Source organism: Gastrolobium bilobum, unplaced genomic scaffold (genome assembly GCF_033153095.1).
Source record: "Gastrolobium bilobum isolate Gb01-03AN ecotype WA unplaced genomic scaffold, APGP_CSIRO_Gbil_v1 utg4530, whole genome shotgun sequence".
Classification (NCBI taxonomy): domain Eukaryota; kingdom Viridiplantae; phylum Streptophyta; class Magnoliopsida; order Fabales; family Fabaceae; genus Gastrolobium; species Gastrolobium bilobum.
The window spans coordinates 141,752-163,207 of record NW_026896582.1 but is presented as its reverse complement, the minus strand read 5'-3'; the positions used below and the strand labels follow the sequence as shown (position 1 = coordinate 163,207).

Sequence of the window (21,456 nt, the reverse complement as noted above, 5' to 3'; positions counted from 1 at the left end):
CTATTTTCTCTCTACAACATAAATATAACTAGAATAATAAAACCCAAAAAGTTAACTTCTTTAAAGATTTAAATAAAAAAAAATTAAAAAAACACCGCATAAACTATCCCATCCCAATTAGTCACTGGAGTGGCGTGGGTGAGTAGAATCTAGATAGTTAAGTGGAATTTGTTGTGTAACAGCAATTTGGCATGGAAATTGGTCAAAAAATACGAGGTTCGACGATTCCTCTCCACCGTGGCCATGTCTCGCTGTCGAGAACACCAACGTTGTCGTGCTCTGAAAAGATCATGTTTATTCTAGGAATGGGATTCGTCGGGCAATCGCTTGCACGCAAGCTCCACAACCAAGGATGGTTAGATAACATTATTTCTCATCCATATACTATTAATTTGCTTTTCTTAGTTCAAAGTTCTTACATTTCTATTTCTTATTGGCAGGGTGGTGTCTGGGACTTGCACAACCCTTGTGAAGAAGAAGCAGCTTCAGGACATGGGATTTCATGTTCACCTTTTTTATGCAAACCACCCCGAGTGAGTGAGTCAATCGGTGGTAATTTAGCATGTAAGTTCATTTATTTTATTGTTTTTTAAGCAAATTATGATGTGGGTTGTTAATGGATCAGATGACCAAGTTCGGGATTATACTGGACCTTGTTTTGTCCATCCATGGATGATGTTGAGTAGTAATGTATGACTGCATTGCATCATACATGCTGTGAAAACACTTGAATAATATAATAAGGTTACTTAATATTATGATCTTTGAAGGAATGGAAATCTATTCATGATTAGTTACATAAGCTGTGGTCTTCCTTACGAATAAATATTTAGTGCAGCATCTGAAATTCAGTGCATCTGTCCAATTATCTTGTGACACGTTGTTTTTTGTGCACGTGTCACAAAATGATTGGGCAGATGTAATGAGTTCTGTATTCCTTGGTTACACGTTGTGCTTTCTTTTTATTGGTTCCTTTTTCCTGGCTAGACTTAAAACATAAAGTTGTTTTGCAGACTGAGTATCCTACGAGTACTAAAAAATTACACTCACTTTCTTGTTTCTGTCCACCTATTGTGGACATTGGTGATCCGGTATGATTTTACTCTAACAATTGTTATATGTCTCCATGCTGATTAAATTTTGTTTTATGGGGGTAATCTCTCTCAGTTTCCCCTTTTTACTTATATTTTAATGATTTGTAGACGCTGCAGCATGAAGAACTTATAAGAAGCTCGTTAGTCAATGGAGATCTTCAGTAGCTCTGTTACTTTTCTTCAACTAGTAAGTCTTCGTTGAAATTATTAATGAATTTATTATTGCTGTTTGTTTCATGCACATAATGAAAAAATTACTGTTTCAGTCCTTCATCTTTTTATTTTCCTTTCAAAAAGAAATTGTTTGTGGCCTGGAGTAGCATTATCTATTATATAAATCTTCATACAATACTTCGGTTGTTCAGAGCAACCAACCTTTGATAATCACAAGACATCTTTTCTTGTTTGATTCATGCAATGACTCTTCCTGCTGGCATTAAATTGCAGTGCTACCTAGTGCTGGTTGATGATTGAAAATTCGACTTTCTTATAACGACTCTAAATTCAAAGGCATTGTAAGCTACATGTTCTAAACCAGAAGGGGGATACTTAGAAAATGAGTTTGCTGATAAACTGATGAGGAACAACATATTATTATTATGTACATTTTTTTTTTCTGTTAAATTGATCTTACAAGAAATTCACAGTTTGTTAAATTGGTTAAGCCGGTTTAATCTGTTAACAAAAGTCATAAGCTTAACTATTTGTTCCACAAACAAAAAATAGTTTGATCGTTCAAGTTATAGGATTGGGTTGATTGACCTAAGGTTTATTAGACTCCTTTTAAAGCTAGCAAGAATGATTTCATGTTAATACAAAAAGGTAGAAACATTGTAAACGTAAAAGAAGCTAGCATGATTTAGCATATGTATAAAGATACTAAGATAGGATTCAATTCAGACATTGAGTTTCCACTCTAGTTGTTAACTGATATGCTTCAGACTTAATAAAGCTAGGTTGCCCGACTAGAGTGGAAACTCACCCAAGCAGCAGCACACCACTAGAGTCTCCACTATGATTAACTTTCTAATACATATATCACCCTTTTTTCCAAACTTGCTAGGGGAGAATTTCCAAGAGTGTTAGGAATCTAATGTAGAAGAAACACTCAATAGAATGAAAACCAGAATATTATCGTATAAAGCTGATATCAGACATACTGAAATAGATTACAGTGACTGAAATATGGCAAAAATGAGAGAAAGATAGCCTAGAGTGTTCGAGAGGCTCTAGTCTCTCCCGACTCCTCTCTTTTTTTCCACTCCCTCTCAAATTGTCCATCTCTCCATTCTCCTCTACTAATTTCTCACTCATACCCTTTAATTTCCCACTCGTGCCTACTAACTTCCCAATCATGCCCATTAGTTTCCCACTCATGCCCTTCATGAGTTCTAAATACTATTTTTGGGATATCCTCCTCTCTCATCTGAATTTGATGATAGCTTGCCTTAAGATCTAATTTTGAAAAGATTCTAGAGCCCCCAATTCATCTTACAACTCATCAATTGCGGGGAAAAGAAAACTTTCTAGATATAGTCACTTTGTTTAAGGTCCTGTAGTCAACTCATACTCTTCATCCCCTATCTTTCTTCTTTACCAAAATCACCGGGCTTAAATAAGGACTCACACTCGATCTAATCATTCCGGTGTGAAACATCTAATTGATGATATTTTCAATTTCATTCTTTTGATAATGAGGAATTGAGGATATTTATAAGGTCGGATATTTGGTACAACTTCCCTTTCTTTCAAAGTGATAGCATGATCATGTTCTCTTACCAAAGGCAACCCTTGAGGGGTTTGGAATATGTCTTCAGATTCTTGTACCATTTTCTCTAGCTCCTTCCAGTCCTGCTGCTCCCTTGTGCTGGATTCTCCAGCATTTTCTGTTCAACCTAGAATCCTTACCGTTCATTCTGAGATACTTTAAGAATGGTTTTAAGGGATGCTAGAGACCTGGACAGTTAAGGGTCTTCTCCGATTATAACCTCTCTTTTTTCTATTTCTATTTTCAGAGTTGATTCTCTGAAATTTGCTTTTGACTTCCCCTAAGCTTTTTAACCATTTGAAACCCAGCACAATATCAGCCAGTTCAAACGAAAACAGATCCTGCTGAAGTGTATTTCCTTGCACGGACATGAAAATACCCTTGCAGTCCTCTTGACATTGGATCTTGTGGTCATCCCCCACTTCCACCTGATATGGTGAAGTGTTAGTCACTGCAAGTGCAAACTCCAGTTCCTGCGCAAGCTTCCTTCCAATTAAATTATTTGAAGTTCCACAATCAATAAGGATGATAAATTTCTTCCCTTTTATCTCTCCCCATAGTTTTGACGCCTGTCATTCCCATAATGCTTTGGGATGACAGTTGAAAAAACTTCTCTGACTCCCCTTTATCTCGGGACTCCTACCCTGTTGTTTCTTCATTCTCGTTCTCCTCTCCCACCATAAGCAAATGAAATTGCTTGAACTTGCACACATGCCCAGGATGAAACTTTTCATCACACTTGAAACAAAGGCCTGTTTGCATTTTATCTTGCAGTTCTTCCTGAGGCAGCTTGTAAGATCTGCTGCAATTATTACTACCAGAACCCTCCGTCGTGCGATGCGGTGCTCCCACTATTACGATTTATGGAGCGCACATTAGGCCCATTTGGATTGATGGTGGGTTGAAACCCAACTATTCTGGTCTGCATGGATATTGTAGGTTAAAATGATAATGGCAACAAACCGACCTGACGTACTGGACCCTACTCTCCTGCGTCCTGGAAGATTGGATAGAAAAATAGAAATTCCATTGCCAAATGAACAATCAAGGATGGAAATTCTTAAGATTCATGCTGCTGGGATTGTGTTACGTTTATCTCAGAACAGCCCAACACTTATCTCAGCTAATAAGGAAAATAGAGATCTGGATGTTCATTTGTATTATTCAAATAAAAGATAACACTCTGATACAGAGAATGGTTCATATTGAAGAACAATTACAGTAATCCCCTCCTACAACTCAAATGTAAATCAGTAAAAGGAAAAGATAACAGTGAGACAATTCTAGAGGTCCCACACTCTCCTAAGAGCTCTCATCCATTAATCTTGCCTGCCTCCCCCCTTTCCCCTTGCTGCTCCATATAACTAACTTCATGCCCTTCCACGCATCATTCTGTTACGGGGTATTATTGGGAACTATTGATGACGTGTCAGTATCTGATGGTTGTTCCTCTGTTGCACTTGGGCCTTGTTGGTTTTGGATCCATACTCGCCTGGACTTGTCCCTTGACATTCATGGGTTTGGGCCAAGACACCATAGCTCTTATTTTTTCTGGGTCTGCCTCAACACCTGCAGCAGATACGCAGTGTCCTAGGTACTCAACATGATCTCTGCCAAAACTGCATTTCTTTTTATTAGCCACTAGGTGATGCTGCCTTAACACTCCAAAAATGGTTCTCAAATGACACAGATGGTCCTCCTTGCTACGACTGTAAATTAAAATATCATCGAAGAAGACCAGTGCAAACTTCCTTAGAAAAGGCCTAAGTATGTCATTCATCAATGCCTGAAAGGTTGATGGAGCATTGGTCAACCCAAAAGGCATGACCACATACTCGTAGTGACCTTCATGCGTTCGGAAAGCTGTCTTGGGGATATCTTCCACCCTCATTCTGATTTGGTGATACCCAGCTTTCAAATCCAGCTTTGAATAAAATCGTGACCCCCCCCAACTCATCAAGGAGTTCGTCCACCATAAGCATGGGAAACTTGTCAGGAATGGTGATTTTGTTCAGAGCTCTATAATCGACACAAACACGCCAACTCCCATCCTTTTTCTTAACCAGAATAACTGGACTCGAGTAAGGACTCGTGCTATGTCGTACCATGCCATTTTTAAATAATTCAGACACCAAAATTTCAATCTCAGTTTTCTGGTAATGTGGGTACCTGAATGGACGAATATTGGGCACCTGGCTCCCTGATTTGAGATGGATGGCGTGATCAATAGTTCTAGCTAGTGGTAACTCCTGCGGTTCCTTGAAGATTTCTGTAAATTCTAACAGTAGTTCCTCCATCTCGGCCCACTGTTCCTCTTCCTTTTGAACACCACCTTCTGTTGATTCAACATAGAACCCCTGTGCCTGGTTTTGCAGAGCCTTAGTGATGGACTTGATTGAAGCCTCTGCTCTAGATAACGATGGATCCCCCTTTATGATAGTTTCCTTCCCTCTTTCCCCATACTTGAGGGTCATCTCCTTGAAATTTGCTTTGATTTTCCCTAGTTGAGTGAGCCATTCTAAACCCAGGACCACATCTGCACTTCCCAATTCGAATAGATACAGATCCTGTTGGATTTGGGTTCCCTGGATGCTGATGTCAACTCCTTGACAAACCCCTGTACAACTAACCTTACACCCATTCCCGATTTCTACTTGATAAGAAGGGGTATGGGCTACTGTTAACCCCAGTTCGTCCACCACTTCCTTCTTGATAAAGTTGCTTGATGCCCCACAATCAACCATAACCACCACTTTTTGCCCTCTGATTTCTCCCCATACCTTGAGTGTTTGGCTTGAAGAGAGCCCTAATAGGCTTTGCAACGATAGTTGCAACGGTTGCTCCCTCTGTTCCACGTCTACCAATGGAGTTACCCCTGCTTCTTCTCCGTCTCTTTTGCCCTCATCTCCGTCTTCTTCATCCATCAACAGTAGATTCAACTGCCGAACCTGGCATCTGTGGTTCGAATGCCATCGATCCCCGCACTTGAAACACAGTCCTTTATTTTGTCTATCGCGCCATTCAGCTGTTGAAAGTCTTCGCATCTGACCAGTATCGCTTACTCCAGAGCGATTTCCGGTCATCAGAGTTCCTGCAGTCGCCGCCACACCGTCATTAGGGTTCCCCGTCTGACCAGGACGCGTATTCGATTGACCCACACTCGATTGACTCGACCCCGTAGGTGACTGAAGGGTGTTACTTCTATTACCCGCTCCTGGGTTTACATGGTTAGCAGCCCATGTTTTATTTTCGTATGGGCCTGAGTTCCTTTGTTGGCCCAATGACAACCGGTTCAACCCGGACGTCCAGTTTTTCCCAAGGGGCCCTAAGCCTTCTTCCTTCCACGCTGCGTTTCTCCTCTCAACCTTGATAGACAGCTTCATCATCTCCGTCAGACTGAGCTCCGGCGACATGAGTAGCTCCTCCCTGATGCTGCTACGTATTCCGTTGAGCCATGCCCCCTTGAGTAGATCTTCGTCTTCGAAACGGAAAGCCCCAACCATCTTCTCGAATTGAGCTCGAAATTCAGTCACCGTCCCATTTTGTTTGACCGTGTATAATGCCCTGTATGGGTTGTCCAGGGCCTCCGATTGGAAACGGCTTAGTATCTCACGTCTGAAGACTCCCCAAGTAGCGTTAGGATGGCTAGCCTCCCACCAATGGAACCAGTGGAGAGCCTCTCCTTCCAAGACGACCAACACGGTGGACAGCTTCTCTGCCTCTGCCACTCCATTCACCACGAAATAGCGTTCTACTTTGCTCAACCATCCGAAGGCATCTTCACCAGAAAAAATTGGAACCTCCAAGCGTCTGTTCATTGGAAAATTCAGGTTAACTCTCCTCCCCTGTCGTCTTCCGTAATGTCCTGAGTCTTCGCCTTCTTCATTCTCTCCATCTCTAGATCGACAACGTCCTTCTGCCGCCATCTCGTCTAATCGTCGGAGAATATCTGTCATCCCCAACTCGTTCGCTCCCAATCTGCGAAGCAATTCTTCATGTCTGGCTTCATTTGCATCAAGCCTTAATAGAACCTCTTCTTGCCTCGCACACCCTCTGCGCAGTCCCTCCTCAATCAAATCCATTCGATGCTCCATTTGTCGCGTTATTACCATTCCACAGAGCTCCTAGATCGGAGCTCTGATACCAATTTGTTACGTTTATCTCAGAACAGCCCAACACTTATCTCAGCTAATAAGGAAAATAGAGATCTGGATGTTCATTTGTATTATTCAAATAAAAGATAACACTCTGATACAGAGAATGGTTCATATTGAAGAACAATTACAGTAATCCCCTCCTACAACTCAAATGTAAATCAGTAAAAGGAAAAGATAACAGTGAGACAATTCTAGAGGTCCCACACTCTCCTAAGAGCTCTCATCCATTAATCTTGCCTGCCTCCCCCCTTTCCCCTTGCTGCTCCATATAACTAACTTCATGCCCTTCCACGCATCATTCTGTTACGGGGTATTATTGGGAACTATTGATTGTCGTGTCAGTATCTGATGGTTGTTCCTCTGTTGCACTTGGGCCTTGTTGGTTTTGGATCCATACTCGCCTGGACTTGTCCCTCTTGTATGTCTTGGGTCTTATTGCATCAGATTGCTAAACATGGTGAAATAGATTAAGAAGCTATTGTGAAGCTTGCTGAGGTAAGTCCATTTTGGATTAGTTTTATTAGCCGGTTGGTGCATGTTTGATGTGTTTTCTGTTGCAAATTGCTCAGGGTTTTAATGGGGCTGATCTTCGAAATGTCTGCACGGAAGCTGGAATGGCAGCAATTCGTGCAGAACGTGACTACGTGATCCATGAAGATTTTATGAAGGTGAGTTCTTTTTTTCTTTGAGGAAGCCATTTTTCTGTGTGTATTAATCATGCACAAAGGGATTACCCCTCCTTGTCACTCACGGGAACAACAATTTGATTTCTTTATCCGTTCCAGGCTGTTCGAAAACTGAACGAGGCAAAGAAACTTGAATCCAGTGCTCACTACAGTGCTGATTTTGGGAAAGACTAAAAGCTATTGTGAAATTTTTCCAGAGCCATGGATATCGAGGCAGTGCATCTTTTAGATTCAGAAATAATTTATACTATTTGATCAACTCAGACCTAAGAATGTAATGGTCCCTTTGGGCTATGCCTTGTTTAATATCTGAATTATGCAGTTGGATGGAGAACTTATCAACCAAACTACGGTGAAGCAAAAGATGTTTAGTCGAGTTGTTTGTCTAAACTCATTTGTAATGGTTTTTTTGTTTCCTTTTGGATTACGTTTTACATAATTCATATTACTTATCTTTGAATTGGGTCTAGACTTTGTACTTCTCCCCCATTTATGGTTGAAGACAGTGTTGAGTCAGTTTGCATAATATTCTTCATCTACTAGTTTGATTTGATATTTAACTATGCTACTGCGTGACACTAATTACTCACAACTAGCAACAAAGTCTAACCTCCTTATAAACCAAATTTGTCAACTTGAAACAGTGTAAAAATAATGTACGAAATTGATGTCTCCCAGATGCACAAGGCAATCAAATTCAACTGTCAAACAGCTGCAAAATTACAGTACATTGTTCACACTTTACACAGGCAAATTGAAATGATCGATTTTGCAACTTAAGAAGTGTCCATTTGTCTAGTGTCTCGTTGTTCATGGGTAAGGAGCATGATGTTCAACTCTCAAGACATTTATCGCTAGCTATCTTGAAATTGTGAATTAGTCGTTTTCCTCATGATGTTGGTATGCTTGGTCCCATTTTCAGATGTTGGTCTCTTGGTTAGTTTGTGTTTCATCATTTTTATAATTTTGAAGAACCAAAATGTACTTACCAGCTGCAAACCCAATCCCATAGCCTGTAACAATGGAATGAATTAAGCAAACGTGACCCAAAAAACAAGGGAAGATTATATTATAGAAAAATGCTTCTTTAAAAAAAATAAAGGGTAAAAAATTGTACCTTTATGAGAAGTGGATTGTTAGCAGAGAAAGTTAGGTAAGTGATGCACGGTCCGACCAACATCCTAGCAAATATAAATATGGCAGCAAATAGAATCTGCGCCATTGTGTCAAACAACTACTGTTGGCTCATTTTGATATAATACAAGTTTAATTATAGAATCTTAACACATTTCATTTTGATTTATTTGATTTTAATTATTAGTCCCCAATCATTTAAAACACAAAACCTAATTCTTATGTTTCAAATACAAATAACATTGATTGTACATGACTTTGTGTGTGTGTGTGTGTCTTGTGGGGGGGGGGGGGGGGGGAGGGGTAGTTAAACAAAAATGTTATAATTATTAAACAGCCCATTATTCCCTTCAGTTATCCAGTGGACAAGGTTTCTTTAGAGCGACACATGTTATTTTTAATTTTTCTTTCAAAATTAATTATGTATATCTTCTTTATAATTTAAATATATATATATATATATATATATATATATATATATGTATGTATATATATTTTTTACATAGATTTTAAAATACCCACACACAATACTCTGATACTTGATAATAAACATAAAACCGTAAGATCCATATTTGAAAATGATAGAGAGTGATTTAGTTATTCAAGTATATTTTCCCACTCAAAATGTAATATATCCTGGCTATAGTTTATACATAACAAGTCACATGCACTAAAAATATAATTTATTATAATTGACGGCTTTAATAGCTCTTTTGTTGTTGCAGATCAAAAAATTTATAGCAACACTTAATTTCATTAGGATACGGTTCCGTATTCTGGATTTTTTTTTTTAATTTCAGGATACGACTCCGTATCCTAGTGTTAATAGGTTTGCTACAACTTTTTTCATCTACAGCAACAGCAGAAACAAGGATCCCATAATTGATACACCTTATCCCCTTAATATTTGAATGCATGTGCATGAGATGTCTGAACATAAAGTATTTTAGCATTTGGGATTTTCATGAGTTTGATTTTAAAGCATAGTTAGTACAAATTTTTTATACAATTTCTCAATCTTGTGTTGATACCAATGTTATTAAACCCAAATTAGTTATCAACTCGATCAGAGTATCTGATCAATGAGTCACTAGTTCAACCAATAAGTCACACTAATTGAACTGCATGACCCAAATAGATATATATAAATTTATATTTTATACTCAAAATTCTTTCATAGTAACTTCTATATTGTCTAGCAAAATCCATAACTATGTCTATCCAAAATTGTCCAAAATTATATATGGCAACAAATGCAAGGACTGGTTTGCGCATCAAGACTTGGCATGGATGACGATATTATCATCTTCAACTAGCCTCCTCTTCAAATGATCAGTTTACTGGATGGGAATTTACTTGGTTTTCATAACTATAGAGCTCTTGCATCTTTGTAATTTATTTTTTCGGGTTTAGGCCCTCCGTAATTAGAGAAAAAATAATTGTCCATTGGGTCATTATAAAAAAACAAAATTAATATTATTTTTCAAATTTCAATTTAGCTCTCCCTCTTGTCTTCTATGCTTTCAAATTTCAATCCAACTTACATAGGATTTTTCACTTTTCATTTCATATTTCATATTTTTTAACTTGAATTGTTTAATTGTGTTTTGTTTTTGTGTGACCGGTATGTGTATTTGTGAATTGAAAATAATGCACTGCAACTTGAAGATTTTGCACTTGGTCCCTGCTTAAAAAAATGACATTATTTTGTTTTAATTTAAAAAAATATACACAACCTAAGTTAATAAAAATCAATCGGGTCACTGATTTTCACCGGATTGTTGCATGATGTAAGGACCCGCACCGTTAATTAAGGAAATTAATTAAATAAATATGAGAATTAGGAAATAATTCCATAATTGACTCTAATAATTATGATAAGGCTTAAATAATATTGGTAAGTGATTAATAATGCTGAAAGTCTCTTTTCTGACGAAAAGTGCAGATACTGGTTCTGCTACTCGGTATAAATGCGTACCGATGAAGTATCCCGAAAAATTATAAAAAATGTGTATATGTCACTAGAATAATATATAGGACTTGTAAAACAAGTTTCAAGTTAAAATATTGAGAACTGGTGCCAAAACTGATACTGGCTATGGAAAAGCGCGTACCGAAAAGGTGCTACGAAAAATAAAATAAAAATATGATAAATCTTAGAAAAATGAGTATGTTCAGAATCCTAAGTTTGGGATTAAAATGCTAAGCGTAGCTAATAGTACTAATACTATATGTTTAAGACTTAAACCTCTATATATATGCATTTTGGCCCAAAACCCTAGGCCATACATTCTGAATACGTGACTCTTTGGTGGCTGGTCAGTGTGTGCACTGTTCCATTGCCTTCTTCCTCCATTCTTGTGAGTTAAGTGGCCATTTCTCCCTTGAACTTTAACTTAAACACTTTGAGCTTGTGTGGACTCTTGGCTTGGATAACTAGCTTGCAAGGTAAGCTTTCGTGTCCTCGGTTTAGCCATTATTTGTTCCACCATGTCCCATGGGGGATGGTTTATATGTATGATGTGTTTTCATGTACTGTTTTATTGAAATGTTATGGAGTTGTTAAGTGCAAAATGCTTATGATATGTATGTGGTGTTTCGCTTAGCCAGGAAGCCATGAGATGGTCCTGGGGGCGCTTACAGCACAGGCGTGTATTGTGTGGGTAATAGACGTATTCCTGCACTTCTCTGATTAGTAGAATAGTTATAACACGCATGACATGATTATCTGCTGCATTGCACTGATTTTGGAACTGATATTGAATTACTGCTTTTAGAACTTATATTGCACATGTAAGTGAGCTTGGGGTGGAAGATCCTTGAGGACCCCTTGTCTTACTGAGATTTCTGTTTAGAGATCTCACCCCACGTTTGGGGCACTTATTTTAGGTTCATGTATGCGGGGGTTGAGACCTCTAGCGGCAGGAGGCCGGAGCTTAGCTGATATTGTTGTTTATATGATGATATGTCTGAATGCTGGATTATGCCTGTTGCCTTATGTTATTAGCTTGTTATGATTATTGTTGCTGCTGTTGAGACTATGTTGTGCTTTGTTGCCTTATTTGGTGAGCATGGGGATTGTCCATGCCACATTGTTTGACTTTGTCTTAGTTAGATGCGAGTTGTAATAATGTATCAGGATATTGTTCGGGCTACGTGTTGTAGTCCCGTGATTTTTAGATACTCACTGTTAACTTATATATTGAGGTATTCCAGTTAGATGTCTATTTGCAATTTACATACAGGCAATGTTTTAGAAATGAATTAAGTAATTCAACTTGGTAATGATAATGACGTCATAATTGAAAAGAAAAAGATATTCCGCATTTTTAATTAAGCGTGGCTTAATACGATGGCATGTTAACAAACCGGGTATACACGGGATGTTACATTTTATGGTATCAGAGCACTTTCTAGGGAAAAGCCTGTATGTATTGCAATAACTTAGGATGCTTTGTTGTGAGTCGTGTATGTGTGTTCTCTCTATTGGGTTTTGCTATGACGATGCATATGTGACCACATTGCATGGGCCTGATTAACTCATTCTTTGTGTAACTTATGCAGAGTCATGGTACTACCTCAGAGGAACTGAGACACTAGCGGGGATCAACCGGATCCTGTCCTGACTGCATTGGCTGAGATGCAGGCGGCTCGACAAGCCGACCAGGAGGCCATGAGAATGGCAAACCAGGCTATGTTGGACACCGTCAGAGAGGCGAACAGGAAAGCCACTGAGGATATATTGGAGGCGAACCGCCTGGCGAACATGACTATGATGAGGGTCATGTTGGAGGAGATGAGGACTGGTCCTGTTGTTGGTCAGTTCCCTTTGCCACCAACACCTCCACCTCCACCTAGTCTGCAGGACGAGAGCCAGAGAAATGTTGAGGGCACTGGTCACCTTACTGGGATGATGGAACCCTATGGGGAGTCTGCTGAGGATTGTTACGTGATTGACCGTCGGCTTAATGCTTTCCGCAAGCATAAGCCACCTACCTTCAATGGATCGTATGATCCTATTGCTGCGGCGAGATGGCTTCAGGCGCTGGACAAGATTTTTCGTGTGATGCAGTGTACTGATCTACAGAAGCTGATATTCGCCACATATATGCTGAAGGGCGATGCACACGAGTGGTGGATGAACACCTCTCATGCTTTTGAGATGCAGGGTCATGCTATGACATGGCCATTCTTCGAGGATTGTTTTCTCAGTCGGTACTTCCCTTATGGTGCGAGGAGAGGAAGCAGGGGGAGTTCGACAGGTTGGTGCAGGGCTCGTTGTCTGTTGACGAGTACCTGGCAAAGGTTAATGAGCTGGTGAAATTTGTACACTTTCGGATGGCTATGCCTACTCTGACTTTTTTGGCTTCTAAGTTCCGTAGGGGACTTAGCGAGGAGATAGTTGTTCCTCTTGCTGGAGCGGCTTCGAGAGATTTTGGGACACTGATGCAACAGTGTCGGGACATCGAGGATGTCTGCATTACGAGTAAGGCCAAGATTGCTGAGACCAAGGGAACTGGTGGTTCCACTTCCTGGAGGGACAGGAAGTTCGCTGGCAAGGACAAAGGGAAGCAGTTGGCGGCTAGGCTAGCGCCAAATCAGTTCAAGAGGACTTCCACTCAGGGGAGTACAACGAGACCTCCTACTCCCAGATGTACGGGATGTGGGAAGGTTCATCTGGGGTCGTGTGCTACCGGTCATACTATATGTTTCCAATGTGGCAAGGAGGGCCACTATGCTAGAGAGTGTCCGTCGTCGACGGCGAGAGCTGCAGCAGTTCGGGCAGTTTCATTACAGATGGTTCCCCTTCCACCTATAGCGGCACCTGTTGTGCCACCTGCCACGGGGCGAGTTTACACTTTGGATCGACAGCAGTCAGACTGAGCTCCGAACCTGGTCAGAAGTACTGTTTCCATTGGTGGATCTTCAGTTGATGTATTGTTTGACTCCGGGGCTACGCATTCCTTCATTGCTACCCGAATTGCTGTGGGGCTTGAGTTGCCCATGTCTGTGCTTTCTCCACCGTTGCGGGTGACCACCGCCACCGGAGAAAAGTGTGATACCTCCACTGTTCATCGCGATGTAGCGTTTCAGTGGGATAGCCTTGAGTTCTCGGTAGATCTGATAGGATTGCCGATGGCCAATCTGGAGATTATTCTGGGCATGGATTGGTTGTCCTGAAATTGTGTGATGATTGACTGTTGCGCCAAGCGAGTTGTGATGTCTCTGTGTGATGCCACAGCCAGTTCCTCGCCTTTTATTTTATTGCTGCAGGTTAGGAGAGCCTTGAGAGCAGGGGCATTTGTTATGTCATGTTGGGAGGTTTGGCGAGTGGGTCACAGGAGGATATCGCTGGCATTCCTGTGGTGAGGGAATTCCTCGACGTGTTTCTTGAGGAGATTCCTGAGTTTCCACCACAGCGAGAGATAGAGTTCTCCATTGATTTTTTGCCTGGTGTGGCGCCTATTTCATTAGCTCCATATCGGATGTCGCCACCAGAGTTGGCCGAGCTGAAGAAGCACATTAAAGATCTTTCGGCGAAAGACTTCATTCGACCGAGTGTGTCTCCATGGGGAGCACCGGTCATCTTTGTGAAAAAGAAATATGGGACCATGCGATTGTGCACCGATTACAGGCAGCTGAACAAGGTGACAATCAAGAACAAGTATCCCCTTCCGCGTATTGATGATCTATTGGATCAGCTGAAGGGCGCTTATGTGTACTCGAAGTTTGATCTCCGGTCCGGATACCATCAGATTCGGGTGAAGCCGGAGGATGTCCCTAAGACCGCATTTCGTTCGAGATACGGTCATTATGAGTATTTGGTGATCCCATTTGGACTCACCAATGCACCCGCAGTGTTCATGGATTACATGAATAAGATTTTTCAGCCGTACCTGGATCAGTTTGTGATCGTCTTCATTGACGATATCTTGATATACTCCAAGACGGAGGAGGAGCATGCTGAGCACTTGAGGATTGTGTTACAAGTGCTGAAGGAGAAAAAGCCTTATGTTAAGCCTTCCAAGTGTGAATTTTGGCTCAAGTCTGTGAAGTTTCTTGGGCATGTGGTTTCTGCTGAGGGAGTTGCAGTGGATCCGAACAAGATTGAGGTCGTGCTTGATTGGGAGAGGTTCAAGACGGTTACCGAAGTGAGGAGTTTTCTGGGTTTGGCAGGTTACTACTGGAGGTTAATCCAGGGATTCTCCATGTTGGTTCTGCCAATGACTCGCCTTACCCGGAAGGAGACTCCATTTGTGTGGACTCACGAGTGTGAGGAATGTTTTCAGGAGTTGAAGGAGAGACTGACTACTGCACCTGTGTTGGTCCTTCCTGATCCTGCTGAGGAAGTTGAGCTTTACACTGACGCCTCCGGAAAGGGGCTCGAATGTGTGTTGATGCAGTTGGGCAAAGTGATTGCCTATGCTTCGAGGCAGTTGAAGCCTCATGAGGAGAACTACCTGACTCATGATTTGGAGTTGGCTGCTATTGTGTTTGCTTTCAAGATTTGGAGGCATCATCTTTATGGCATGAAGTTTGTTGTGTTCAGTGATCACAAGAGCTTGAAGTATTTGTTTGATCAGAAAGAGTTGAACATGAGACAGAGGAGATGAATAGAGTATCTGAAGGACTACGACTTTGAGTTGAAGTACCATCCTGGCAAGGCCAATGTTGTACCTGATGCTTTAAGTCAGAAATCCGTGAGTCTATCCAGTTTGACCATGGGTGACTATGACATCATTGAGCAGTTTCGAGATCTGACGGTGACTTCCTTGTTTGGGGGTGCACTTCTCGAAATGGAAACCATGCAAGTAGAGAACGAGCTCATGGAAAAGATCAAAGAGGCGCAAGTGTAGAGAGGGTGCCTAGATTATGTGAAGAACCAGGACGATGTGTCTTTGAATGAGGATGGATTGTTGACCTTCCAGAAGAGGATTGTGGTTCCTCGAGGTCCTTTGACGGTTGAGGTGATGACAGAAGCTCATAAGGGCCAGTTTACTGTCCACCCTGGTGCTACAAAGATGTACCAGGACTTGAAGATGAATTATTGGTGGTCGGGCATGAAGAAGGACATTGTGGTATATATGTCCAAGTGCTTGGTTTGCCAGAAGGTGAAGATCGAACACCAGAAGCCGTCTGGTAAGCTTCAACCTCTTGAGATTCCGGAATGGAAATGGGAGAGCATTTCCATGGACTTCGTTGTGGTTTGCCGAAGACTCAGGCTGGTTGTAACTCTATCTGGGTCATTGTGGACAGATTGACGAAGTCTGCCCACTTTCTTCCAGTGAAGGTGAGCTTCACTACTGAGCAGTTGGCCAGACTATATGTTCGCGAGATTGTGAGACTTCACGGGGTGCCCGAGAGTATCATCAGTGATAGAGACCCGAAGTTCACATCTCGATTCTGGGAGGCGCTGCAGGAGGCTTTTGGTACGCAACTGAGACTGAGTACAACCTATCACCCTCAGACTGATGGACAGACTGAGCGGACCATCCAGACATTGGAGGACATGTTAAGGGCTTACACATTGGAGCATGGTTCAGCATGGGATAGGTACCTGCCATTGGTTGAGTTTTCGTACAACAACAGTTTCCATGCTAGCCTGGGCATGGCACCCTACGAGGCATTGTATGGTAGAAGGTGTCAGACTCCTACCTGCTGGTCTGAGGTTGGAGATAAGGAGCAATACTGGTTGATATGTTATTTAATGAGTTTGATTATATTAGCAATTTATATAAGATGCTAAACTCTATTAATAATATAATAACACGTCATTGGATATAAATATACAATATTTTTACACTTAAAATGCATTAAAACTAAGTTCTTATCATATTTAGTATGGATCTTAGATGTATAGGTAAGTGTACGCACTTATTTAGCTAGAGTTAGCAGCATTAGACATTTATGTTTAATTTTGTAAAAATACTCTTTTATAATGTTTACTATATAACTAGTAAATAATTAATTCATATAACAATGTACTATATTATGCAAGTAATTAAATGTCAACAGAATAGTAGAATAAACAGTGTATGCTTATTATATAGATAATAATAAGAAAATTATACTCTTATGTTACATAAGATTCATCTCTCATGTTACACTCACATAAAAAGATATGCCTCACTTTTTTTTCTTTTTCCTTTTTTTAAAATTGATGAACCCCACTTAATTTATCTCACAACATAAAATAACTTCTCTTCTATAACATGAGAGAAGTAAAGTCCATAATAATAATAATAATAATAATAATAATAGTTAAAACATATCAATTCATATTAAGACATATTCATATGTTTTATGATTTTAAGTTTTTTTTCTCTTGAGAGTTGTGTACAGGATTCTTGGAAGTTAAGGTAGAAATGAAAGATTTGGTAGGGCTTAAGACTTACATCGGCAGTCAAATTAAGGAGGGTATCCCTGTAACCAAGCTCCTTTAGAAGCTCTCTCATATGCAAGAATGGGCTTGACGTCTCTGATACCCATAATGCCCCTATAATCTCTGACCCACCCTGCACACATTACATATATAGTTCCAAGTTATCATGACATCCCCAATAGAAGAATACCCAAAATAGAGTATTATATAGTTCCAAGAAGAAATTCCCAAAAAAAAAAAGCAAATAGGGAAATTAAGAAAGAGCTACTCCAAGGATTTTCTGGCAATCTTGACAACCAAATATTTTAACCTATCGATACAGCCTTTAGAGAGCAATAATGATGTAAAAAGAGAAAAAATTTCTCGCAGGTCATACATGGAGAGATATGCATTTACGTATTAGTGAAGGTGCGTCTGTCAAATAATGCATGCTACAATTTATGCATGGGTGAAAATGTGTGTGTCACATGGTGAGCATTGCGATTTGCACATGGGAATATGTATATTCAAGTCACGCACGCATAAGATGATGCGCGATTTACAACACGTAACAAACATATATTTGTTTCTAACACACCTCATTATATTATTTTGATAAAATATTTCGATTTTGAATAAATACAATGAGGGCAAATCATTTCTGCATCACAGATACAAAATAAGAGTGGACTTTATATTGGTGTTTCTCTTTCTGAAATGTTTGTGTATGTTTTCAGCCACACATGCAAAAATGATTTTCTGATACAATAAAGAGTTTTCATTTTCACATGAAATAGGTCAAAAGTTGTAAAGTGCAGACTTTTGAGTTGGACTCATTTTTCTTGAATTCATGTCACATTAAAAGATCCTTAGTTTCCTTTCTTTCAATAATTATATGTACCCAATCCTGTTGCTGAAGAAGAAAAAGACTGCTAGAATCTAAATATATAAACAGTCTGAGAGTAAGAAAAAATTCAATTTGAGTGATTAATAATTACCTTTTGATAGCAAAGACCTGCTCCAAGTCCAACAATGCTTACAAAATGGTGGATGATGTTGTCCAGATTAACTCTTTCAGCAAAGAGACAACATACTAAATCATAAACGAGATAAGAAAGGCTCACTGCAAGAACTTGCATCTGCTCAGAGTTCAAATATTCCACTTTTAATAACAAATCTAAACAATTAATTAAAACACCAAAATTTATACCAATGTTGAGGTTTCCCTCAAAACAAAACACACCATAGAAAGTGCATGCAGTAAATCTAGTACCTGTCTATGGGAAGACTTTGAAGCCAAAGGACAAAGTGGACACCTCCAATCTTCAACAGAAAGCATAGCCAATGTTACTGCTAAAGTTGCGTGGATTGTAGAGACAACACGGTTACAAAAATCAAAAGAGCGCTTGGGAAAGATTCTCCTTGCTAAGAGAAAAGTTGTTGTCCAAGAAACAACTCCAACAACAATTGTCTTTGTAATGTTGTCTTCCATTTCTCTATACTATACCAGGATGCCTACTGCAAAATCTGTGTTTTCAAATGAAGTTTCAGCAATTGCATTACTATATAAGCACCCACTATATTAAATTGACGGAAAAAAAATGTGTTATATAAGGGCAAATCTGGCTTCCCAAATTGCGAGGGTAGAAGTGAGAATCGATTGTATATGCAATCTTACCTTGTTTTAAAACTCAAACCCGTGAGCTTTCGTGGGTCACAAGGAGCAACTTTACCTCTTCTATAAGGCTTGCCCTCAAATATGTGCTATACATACAAGAGATGTGTAACATTCCCGTCTCAAAGTTAGTTCGTATTTTCGTAAGTTATATTTTTTCCTGTTTCTATAACTTAATTGAACTGGCTCGAGACGGAGATATTACATTATAACATGGTTCAGAACAAGAGGAAATAATGTTTCTGACGAGGAATTTTAAAAGAATATGCTTGCTTACATCTCAAAGTGTCTCCATTTCACATGAGTGGCAATTTTGTCGAGCAACTAAACTTTCGAAACTGTTAACTCAATATGAATATATCACACGGACAGAGGACCAAAAGAAACAGTAACTTGCATCACTGGCGGACCCAGGTTGGGTCACATGTCGGCAAGTGCGGACATGACATTTTGAATTTTAATTTATTTTTTTTAGTCAGGTTATTATTTGTCTTGGTTTAATATTTATAGTAGGAGTAAATATCATTTTAAGTCCCTAACAAAAAATGTGGTCATCCCCATTTTAGTCCTTTACCAAAAATTAATCTCGAGGAGGTCCCTAAAAAATTTAAAGTAGATCAATTTAATTAAAATCGTGATCCCTCACAAATTCAAAAAAGACCTATATTAATCTCAAAAACACTAAAATAGGTCCACTTTAAATTTCATAGGGACCAGGTGACTCCTTTTTTATAATGAACTAAAGTGGGGACCGAATTTTTTGTTAGGCACCAAAAATGATATTTATTCTTATATTAGTTAGCAACGTAGCAACGTACAGAGATGATTAAAACAACGTAGCAACGCAAATTGATTAGAGAGAAAACTTATTCTTCCTCCCCTGTCACATACCCATTCTCATGATTTCCTATTCTCATGATTTCTTCATCCTTTGTTATGGAAACAACTAGATTATGAGCGGGTTCAAGCGTTAATTTAAAATTTTTTTACAAAAAAAATTCGAGAGCATTGCCCCCGAACCCCGCCACTAAATGTGCGGACATAGAGAAATTTTCTTGGGTCCGGTGACTTGCATTGCATTAACAACTGCCACCAGAAAAAGGGTGTAGCAATGAAGCATCACCGCGTACAGATAAGCATAAGCTGCAGGTCACCAAATTATGCTGCAACTACCACATTTATTATATGTAGGTATGCAAAGATACATAGATAATTAAAACAAACATTTGAAATAGAGTCGGTACTTATATTAATTATGCTATATGCAAAAAAATAAAACAAAATGTATGCTAATATGCTATAACACCATTAGGGAGGACCAAGACCAAACAATAATGGAGATACCGTTGGTTTCTTGCAAGTTTCCCACTTTGAATTGGAAGCATGAAAGTGACTTTTAAGATGCAGAGTTGCAGTAATCTCTGGAAGGAATTGAATAATGTGATTTTTGGTTCAAGTTGCTAATTATGTGGTCAATGTACTTCTGCAGGTTCAACCTATTTATTATATTTCTTGAATTAAGCACACAACAGAGGATTTACATTTAAGCCAAACTAAAATAAGTTGCTAGGCATGATTAATTAATAGATGAAGTAACTTTAAATCGATACTGAAATTGAAAGGTATAATGAAATGTTAAAGGAGATGTTCCATACAAGCTCAAAACATAGGTGGTTTATCCATTAAGACTTTTTACTTTATAACCTCCAGTTCTGATGAATTTGTAGAAATCGATAATCATTTTTTTTTTTTTTTGGAAAGTTTTCCATTTTCATAACTGCTAATATTATTTGAATTTTCTAAATGAGTATAACAGGATATATACATTAGAGAGAGGATATAAAAATACAACAAATTAACCCTAATGGGTGGCACAGCGGTAACTGAGATGTATTCAAAGGAGAAAGGACGAAAGGTCTCTGGTTATTAACCCTAATGGGTGGCAGTGGCCAGTAACTGAGCTGTATTCAATGAGAAAGGACGAAAGGTTTCTCGTTTTAGTCTCATTCAAATGAAGGGAGATATACCTGCAAATAGGCAACAAAATAATTATATATATTTAGAGAGATTATATTTTTTTTTCGGTAAATGAGAGATTATATTTATTAGCAAGTAAGTTTACCACATAAATTATCTCTTTTAAAACTATCAAAAATCAAATCAATAGTTATTATTTAATATAAATTTTCTTTATCTCACATCCTATATTACTTCGATATTTCAAAAGAAAACTTGATGTGTTATATCCGGTATTTTTCAATACTCCAACACGCTTTGTAGAAACTCAAAAAAGAGTTCAAAAATTACGTTGCATTGCATTTTTAGTTTCAACTATTAGATTCATTAGATTATGATTACTATTTTATTGAATAAAATATAAATATTTTGGTTGTCTTATTATTTTTTTTTGCAAAATTGAGGGATATTATAAGTTTAACTTTATTTTTTTGTTAAATTATTAAATATTAAATGTAATATATACCATGTAGCACCGATACCGACACGAGATACGAGACACAATACGACACGACACTCCGACACGTTAATTCTAAAAAAATGTTAGATTTTGACAAGTTAGGA

General features: G+C 39.1%; 1 protein-coding gene and 1 long non-coding RNA gene across 3 annotated transcripts; one reads left to right on the top strand and one right to left on the bottom strand.

The window, feature by feature from the left end:
* The first annotated feature begins 240 nt into the window (after nt 1–240).
* On the top strand, nt 241–8,187 carry LOC133300751 (uncharacterized). 2 transcript variants are annotated; one of them, XR_009750094.1, is made up of 6 exons: nt 241–355; nt 441–564; nt 1,014–1,091; nt 1,203–1,281; nt 7,589–7,687; nt 7,805–8,187. It is a non-coding gene; the product is annotated as an uncharacterized LOC133300751 (long non-coding RNA). The 2 variants fall into 2 exon arrangements; XR_009750095.1 differs by lacking the exons at nt 241–355; nt 441–564; nt 1,014–1,091; nt 1,203–1,281 and adding an exon at nt 7,123–7,514.
* A 167-nt stretch (nt 8,188–8,354) lies between these two features.
* LOC133300750 (uncharacterized) lies at nt 8,355–19,170 on the bottom strand. Its single transcript, XM_061500337.1, has 6 exons — nt 18,880–19,170; nt 18,475–18,728; nt 18,200–18,340; nt 17,236–17,355; nt 8,823–8,918; nt 8,355–8,718 (listed from the first exon to the last, which is right to left on the bottom strand). Exons 2-6 carry the CDS (start codon nt 18,691–18,693, stop codon nt 8,560–8,562), a joined length of 735 nt encoding a protein of 244 aa, XP_061356321.1. The 5' UTR covers nt 18,694–18,728; nt 18,880–19,170; the 3' UTR covers nt 8,355–8,559.
* Nucleotides 19,171–21,456: the final 2,286 nt, after the last annotated feature.